The sequence below is a fragment of the Lolium perenne genome, chromosome 3 (assembly GCF_019359855.2).
Source record: "Lolium perenne isolate Kyuss_39 chromosome 3, Kyuss_2.0, whole genome shotgun sequence".
Lineage (NCBI taxonomy): Eukaryota > Viridiplantae > Streptophyta > Magnoliopsida > Poales > Poaceae > Lolium > Lolium perenne.
In genome coordinates this window covers 157,957,342-157,966,163 of record NC_067246.2, presented here as the reverse complement: position 1 = coordinate 157,966,163, position 8,822 = coordinate 157,957,342, and the positions used below count along the sequence as shown (strand labels likewise).

Here is an 8,822-nt window from a genome sequence, read left to right as displayed (position 1 = left end):
GAACTCAAAATCGACGGCGAAAAAAAACCAGTGGTTTGAATCAACAATTGGGAAAAAGAGTTGTGCAAAAATATTCAACAATAGAGGTCGTTATAAAAAAATTCATGTTACAGAAGACAAAAAATATGCAAAAACAGACCCAAAAGTAATAATATCATACCCTATTCTTTTTAAAACCAAGGTTTCTTCCTCTGCTAGCTTTAGCTGCACCTAGAAAATAAGTTCTCACAAGAACCTCGTTCGGAACAGAATTGAAATTCAATATGGCTTCCTGCACATATAAACAGGAAAGAGTGTTTTTCATGAGAATATAGGTAGCGGAAGAAGATCATTACACAAAGAGAAAAACAAAAGAGCATGCACAAAAATATATAAAGGAAAATGGTAGACAAGAAGTACCAACCCCAACGTGAGGAAAAAAGTAGTGTCTACAAGACGAACTAGGGTGTTTTTCCTTGAACATCATGCGACAAAAGCATGGAATCAGGAAATTGTCAACTTCTCCGCCAGGCATTAAGGACTCCCCCAAGGACTGATAGTTGCAGTGGACCTCAGGGTACTTAACACCAAGAGTTCTATATCCAAAAAAAGGAAGAAACAAATGTCAAAGAAAAAAAACACAAATAATTATAAAATACTTTGAATAAATGAAAATAACAAATAAAAACAGATATTCCCTTACTTCTTATGTTTTGCACTATGAGCAAGTTCGACTATTGCTGAATAGTTTGTTATATCGTCATCAGACACAGGGAATCTGACATTCTGCTGCAGAGGAGGGCTTTGTCCCGTCATAAGAAAATTCAGAAATCTATTCTTCCGGCGCTCTGAGTGATCATTGTGAATCTGTGCTTCAGGCTCTACGTTCTGCAAAAACCTCTCTGGTAACACATTCCTCCCGCGTTGAGTCGACAACAAAGTGTTGTAAGTGTTATCGACTTTCTTTGCCAACTCGCTAGACTTCCTTCTAAAATCACTTGAGCCCACCAACTGAATGTGTTTGCGGGACAATCGTTTTATAACAAGAGACAGAAGGGAAATTACTTGGAGCATCTGTGTGTTTCTATTTTGTTTTTGTTTGAATAAATGCTTGTGTGGGAGAGAGACACGCTCCGCTGGTTCATATGAACACATGTGTTCTTAGCTTTTAATTTTCATGGCGAAGGTTGAAACTGCTTCGTTAAATTGTTATATGGTTGGAATTGGAAAATGATACATGTAGTAATTTGCTATAATGTCTTGGATAATGTGATACTTGGCAATTATTGTGTTCATGATTAAGCTCTTGCATCATATACTTTGCACCTATTAGTGAAGAAATACATAGAGCTTGCTAAAATTTGGTTTGCATAATTGGTCTCTCTAAGGTCTAGATAATTTCTAGTATTGAGTTTGAACAACAAGGAAGACGGTGTAGAGTCTTATAATGTTTACAATATGTCTTTTATGTGAGTTTTGCTGCATCGGTTCATCCTTGTGTTTGTTTCAAATAACCTTGCTAGCCTAAACCTTGTATCGAGAGGGAATACTTCTCATGCATCCAAAATCCTTGAGCCAACCACTATGCCATTTGTGTCCACCATACCTACCTACTACATGGTATTTCTCCGCCATTCCAAAGTAAATTGCTTGAGTGCTACCTTTAAATTTCTAATCCTTTACCTTTGCAATATATAGCTCATGGGACAAATAGCCTAAAAACTATTGTGGTATTGAATATGTACTTATGCACTTTATCTCTTATTAAGTTGCTTGTTGTGCGATAACCATGTTCCTGGGGACGCCATCAACTACTCTTTGTTGAATATCATGTGAGTTGCTATGCATGTCCATCTTGTCTGAAGTAAGGGAGATTTACCGCTAGAATGGTTAGAGCATGCATAATGTTAGAGAAGAACATTGGGCCGCTAACTAAAGCCATGATCCATGGTGGAAGTTTCAGTTTTGGACAAATATCCTCAATCTCATATGAGAAAATTAACTGTTGTTGAATGCTTATGCATAAAAGAGGAGTCCATTATCTGTTGTCTATGTTGTCCCGGTATGGATGTCTAAGTTGAGAATAATCAATAGCAAGAAATCCGATGCGAGCTTTCTCCTTAGACCTTTGTACAGGCGGCATAGAGGGTACCCCTTTGTGACACTTGGTTAAAACATATGTATTGCGGTGATAATCCAGGTAATCCGAGCTAATTAGGACAAGGTGCGGGCACTACTAGTATACTATGCATGAGACTTGCAACTTGTAGGATATAATTTACATGATACATATGCTTTATTACTACCGTTGACAAAATTGTTTCTTGTTTTCAAAACCAAAACTCTAGCACAAATATAGCAATCAATGCTTCCCTCTGCGAAGGGCCATTCTTTTACTTTTATGTTGAGTCAGTTCACCTATTTCTCTCCATCTCAAGAAGCAAACACTTGTGTGAACTGTGCATTGATTCCTACATACTTGCATATTACACTTGTTATATTGCTTTGCATTGACAACTATCCATGAGATATACATGTTACAAGTTGAAAGCAACCGCTGAAACTTAATCTTCCATTGTGTTGCTTCAATGCCTTTACTTTGAATTATTGCTTTATGAGTTCACTCTTATGCAAGACTTATTGATGCTTGTCTTGAAAGTACTATTCATGAAAAGTCTTTGCTTTATGATTCAGTTGTTTACTCATGTCATTTACATTGTTTTGATCGCTGCATTCATTACATATGCCTACAATAGTATGATCAAGTTTACGATGGCATGTCACTCCAGAAATTATCTTTGTTATCGTTAACCTGCTCGGGACGAGCAGAAACTAAGCTTGGGGATGCTGATACGTCTCCGACTTATCGATAATTTCTTATGTTCCATGCCACATTATTGATGATATCTACATGTTTTATGCATACTTTATGTCATTATTATGCGTTTTCCGGAACTAACCTATTGACGAGATGCCGAAGGGCCAGTTGCTGTTTTCTGCTGTTTTTGGTTTCAGAAATCCTAGTAAGGAAATATTCTCGGAATCGGACGAAATCAACGCCCAGCATCTTAGAATCCCCGGAAGCATCCAGAACACCCGAGAGTCGCCAGAGTGGACCCACAGGGGGCCCAGGAGGTAGGCCGGCGCGGCCCAGGCCCTGGCCGTGCTGCCTTATGGTGACACCGCCTCTTCGACCCTCTGACGCCGCCTCTTCGCCTATTTAAGCCCCCTCGACCTAAAACCTCGACACGGAAAAGCCACAGTACGAGAAACCTTCCAGAGCTGCCGCCATCACGAAGCCAAGATCTGGGGGACAGGAGTCTCTGTTCCGGCACGCCGCCGGGACGGGGAAGTGCCCCCGGAAGGCTTCTCCATCGACACCACCGCCATGTCCATCAACGCTGCTGTCTCCCATGAGGAGGGAGTAGTTCTCCATCGAGGCTCGGGGCTGTACCGGTAGCTATGTGGTTAATCTCTCTCCAATGTACTTCAATACAATGATCTCATGAGCTGCCTTACATGATTGAGATTCATATGAGTTTTGTATCACAATTCATCTATGTGCTACTCTAGTGATGTTATTAAAGTAGTTTATTCCTCCTGCACGGTGTAATGGTGACAGTGTGTGCATCGTGTTAGTACTTGGCGTAGGCTATGATCGTGATCTCTTGTAGATTATGAAGTTAACTATTGCTATGATGGTATTGATGTGATCTATTCCTCCTTTCGTAGCGTGAAGGTGACAGTGTGCATGCTATGTTAGTACTTGGTTTGGTTATGTTGATCTGTCATGCACTCTAAGGTTATTTAAATATGAACATCGAATATTGTGGAGCTTGTTAACTCCGGTATTGAGGGTTCGTGTAATCCTACACAGTTAGTGGTGTTCATCATCCAACAAGAGAGTGTAGAGTCTAGCATCTATCTATTTATTCTGTTATGTGATCAATGTTGAGAGTGTCCACTAGTGAAAGTATGATCCCTAGGCCTTGTTTCCAATACTGTTATCGCTGCTTGTTTACTGTTCTACTGCATCTGTACTGTCCGCAATATTACCACCATCAACCACACGCCAGTCCTGGATAGCAAAGCACTTTTCTGGTGCCGTTACTACTGCTCTTACTTATTCATACCACCTGTATTTCACTATCTCTTCGCCGAACTAGTGCACCTATTAGGTGTGTTGGGGACACAAGAGACTTCTGCTTTGTGGTTGCAGGGTTGCATGAGAGGGATATCTTTGACCTCTTCCTCCCTGAGATCGATAAACCTTGGGTGATCCACTTAAGGGAAACTTGCTACTGTTCTACAAACCTCTGCTCTTGGAGGCCCAACACTGTCTACAAGAATAGAAGCTCCCGTAGACATCAATCTTCAGCGACATGTCGTTTGAATCATCTGCGGACTCCTATATAAGCGATGACTCAAGCAGTGTCGACAGCTTTAACTTCATCGACAAATCCACTACAGTGGGCAAGGTCTTCGCCAATCTTCATGATGGTGTCACCAAACCCAGCATAGATCTGAATACAAAGTATCATCAGATTTATGTCATCGGAGAGCCAAGCCGTGACCAGGAGGAAACATCTGAGGCTTTCGACGATTTGGGAAATCCATACGTCGATCCCTCTGATTTGCGACGAGGCCTAGGCAATAAATATATCGGGCCACAGCCGCGAGATAGAGTCCAACTTCCGCAAGCAGCATGGGATAGAGCCGCAAGAGCTATGGATGGCTCAGAACCAATGGCCACCACAGCCACGCCAGAAGAGTTACAAGCATATCAATATAGGCTCGCACGAGCTGCAAGGGAATTGGAAAAACAGACAGCTGAGTTAAACAGATGAAAGGAGGCAGCCTCTGCATCAAGTAGGCGAAGGGCAGAGCTGAGTCGACAATCTAGAACTTCGGGTGATAGCCACAGGGAGGCTCGGAACAGAGCAAGATCAAGGTTACAAAACGTACCTGAAGGGGAAAGAGAGCACTTGGTTCAAAACCTCGACATGTCTTTTATGTCGATAGACACGAGAGGGAACATCATCCCTAAGACACCAGAAGCTGGGTATATGGCGACACAAGCTTTCATCCTTGCATCCAGGCCACCCCCAGGAGATCCAAGGGAGGCACTGTACAACATGGCGATGGCAGGAGTTGGAGCCATGGGAACGACATTTGCGTCAACACCTCCCGAAGGAGCACCAAGGCAAAATAGCCCACGACCTGCGGCAGCAACAGCAGCAGTTCCCGAAGGACCAAGTGGAGCAAGGGACACGGCAGCACAAGCAAGGGTCGACAGAGCGCGACAAAGCAGAAGGGAACATCGGAAGTCCCCAGAGCTAAACGACGAGGATATGTGTGGTTTTCCATGCTTCACAAGGAGAGGCATTCAACTAGACCTCCGGGGCTAAAGAAACCAATTTAATGAACGGAAAAGGTGCTCCTAGGAGCACCAAGGTATACATTATATGCGAACCTCACAATAAAATTAAGACACATATTGTATATCTGGGCATCACTTAAAGAATAGATGCCAAGAACACCTATGCAGATCATAAAAAGCTATAAACCATGTACAAGCCATAACTATCATATGTTGAAATGCACTAGAGAAATACAAAAAGTCGTGAAAAGGAACTAATTAGCCAAAAGGATATGATAATGTGAATTAGCACAATAGTATTTCCTTACAGGAAATGAGCAGGGACTACTAGTGCTAAGAAATTAATCGATTGAGTGGAAGAGGTACTCTTAGCATCACTGAGCTATACATTGCCGGTTACCAAAAAATTCCCTCAAACTAAAGTGATACTGACTGAATCAACTACAGGTGAACCTCACAACAAAACTGAGGCACGATATATACATGACGCACTTGAAAATAAAAAGAAAACACAAACCTGTATCAAATGTCCCAAATGTGTGTGTGGCTAATAGAAAAGAAAACACAAACCTGTGAGCATGGTGAATCGGGCAGATTTATGTGTGCGACAGGCGAGCGTGGTTGCTGACTAAAAATCTTTGCTTCATCTTCTGCTGATAATAAGTGGCATATCCTAGCCTTCACTTTTATTAACGGCTTCATTGCAGGGGCTACACATAATAATGAACATCAAATCCGAAAAGAAAAACAAAAAGAAAAGAGATAGAACATTGATGCTGAATGAAAATGAAAGAGAAAACAACCAGACCTGTCCTAAAACTATTCATCTCCACAACTTTAGTTATCAAGCACTCCGGAGTAACTGTGTGCGTATGAACACTCATTGTTAAAAAACCAGACATGTTTACCGAAAAAAAAGCAGACAACCAACTACAAAAAAGAAGTAGAAAAATAAACCTGGATCAGTGATGCCATTTGGGTGTTGTTGAATAATTTGATCGGATTGACGCTTTAATGGCATTGACTTGGCATTGTCGCATAAGTTTGTAGATGGATCCTATGTTATAAAAGTAAAACTTAGAATATCCATTGTAGCAAAAAAAGAACTTGTCTTTGACAAAAATATAAACATAGAAAACGTAGAAGAATGCTTTATACATTCATCCATGTGCTACACACATTTACCGCTACATTAGTTGCTTCGCCTCCACGGCACTTTGTCAACAGAGCTAGGAGTGGTCCTTGAATTGGAGAGAAAATCCAGTACATTGGTGACTAGAACTTCAATCTTGGGTTTGGTGGAAGACTTGTTTGAAACAAAATTTTCAATAGTATTCAGTATCCCATCTATAACCTATATTAACACAAATATATTTATCATCATAGCATCGGTGTGTTTTGGAGAAAAGGAAATTAAAATAATACAAGAATAATAAGCTTATAAATGAAATGTATAAATAACTTACATCAGGCCGCAAATTGCTAACAAATCTATTCTGGACATTATCCCTGAACTTAAATGATACAGGATCAAAAATAGGGGACTGGGTCTTTCGGTGATTTACATCAGAAGAGAACACACCCTGCAGAAAAGAAAAAGAAAAACATAAGAAGTAGTAAGGTGTTCCAGAAAACACTTCACAGAAAAAATAATCATCAGAGCAAAACATGTACAGATAGAAAAGAACAAGAATATGAGAAAAATCGAAAAAGAAAACCTGTGCACGGCAGGTCGCCAATACTTCTTTCAAGTGTCTCTTCCCAAAACAATGTCGTCTTTTCCGATCTAACTCTGAGAATACTCTAATCATACTTCCCTTCCAAACCTTTATCCTAGGGGTTGTCTGCTCAACATTTTTCCTCCCAAAATCGAAGCAATCAAGGTAGTGGACCTGATTGATAAAATTATAGTGAAAAATTAAAGTTAGCCAATAATAAAGATGAAGGACGAACTCCAAATAAGTATGGATGAACAAAAAATAGAGAAAAAGTCTAACCACTAGAACGTAGTTGCAACAAACGGGTGCCCTCAGTCTCCTTCCTTTTAATTTCCCCAACATGCTAAACTCACTGATGCTTTCAAGACAACACTCATACACAAGCTTGCTGAAGTCATATTGTCTTGCTGCCTCTGGAAATCTAAGAACTGACAGATACTTGTTGTTCGGATATTCTCTGAGATTAGGGCATAAGAAGCAAGATATGGCAACCACCATGAAGCACACAAAAATATCATGCTCACTTAATACTTCAGACCCGCATAATTTGTTGCCGAAGAAAGTGATATAAGGCATTTCAGACAAGTGAAAATGACTCAAGATAAAGTCCTTGCCTTCGTCGCTGTTACAAGGAACCTCTAACCCATCTTTTGGCAGGCCAAGAATCAGATGGACAGTACTCTTCGATATGTCAATGTGTTTGTAACACACTGTGATCTGAGAGCAAACAGGGTCCACACAATCAGCAACCCACCTAGCGAACTGTGATGGGATGTCATGCAAATCAAGAAGTAACAAGCATCCAAAACCAAACTTTTCAATAACAGATCTCTGTTCTACAGTCAACTTCCTTATTACTTCAACATAATACTTTATTGAGTATCTGCTGAACACATTCCTACTGACACCATCATGTGTGTTCGGCTTAGCCTATTAAAAAAATTCACATCAGCAAAATACAAAAGCCAAAAATGTAGAAAGCAGAGAGTGAAGGATCAGAATAAGCACCACACATATATGTAGAATAAGCAACATACATACCTTCATTCTTGCTGAACCATCCATGCAAAAATCTGAGAAATTTCTCTTCAATGATTTAACAGCCTGTACATGACAAAATACCAACAATAAAAAAGTCTCAAATAAAAATACACAAACAGTGCAGTACCAAAAAAAATATCACACAAAAAAGATGATAAATGGCCAGGAAACAAGGGACACAAAAGCATACTTGTTTCCTGAAGAACCCAAATAATGCATCATCTAAGATAGTGTCTCTTGGTCTATATTCCAAACCCTGTACACAAGAAAGAGAAAAAGCATACCACAGCTTAGCCGTATAAAAACGCAGACGGGAGAGTGTGAATACAAAAATACAAAGGAAGATCTCACATCACTGTCGCTATACACACTGTCCCCTTCAATGTCCCCATCATCAGAATAATACTTTCCATGGTCAGCTACATCATGACAAAATCTGCAAAAGCAAAAGTACTTTAGCGCATTTAAAAAAAAAATCCCTATGTAAGCATGAAACTGTAAAACTAGCACACGAAGTTACAGCATAAGAAAAGGGAAATAAAACATCAATATTATTATAAAAAAACATCCCTATTCCTCTATATAGCATGCTGGCTTGTGTTTCACAAATTATTGGGCTAACTTACATATTAAAATGAGCATCCTAAGCAATTCAAAAGCTATAGTCAATCAGAAATGCTCATAGTAAAATGCCAATGCTGTTT

General features: G+C 40.1%; 1 protein-coding gene across 1 annotated transcript; it reads right to left on the bottom strand.

Annotated features, from left to right (window-relative positions):
• Positions 1-6,442: 6,442 nt before the first annotated feature.
• On the bottom strand, positions 6,443-7,994 carry LOC127319133 (uncharacterized). Its single transcript, XM_051349343.2, has 4 exons — positions 7,357-7,994; positions 7,078-7,251; positions 6,826-6,942; positions 6,443-6,713 (listed from the first exon to the last, which is right to left on the bottom strand). Exons 1-4 carry the CDS (start codon positions 7,651-7,653, stop codon positions 6,552-6,554), a joined length of 750 nt encoding a protein of 249 aa, XP_051205303.2. The 5' UTR covers positions 7,654-7,994; the 3' UTR covers positions 6,443-6,551.
• Between the last annotated feature and the right edge of the window lie 828 nt (positions 7,995-8,822).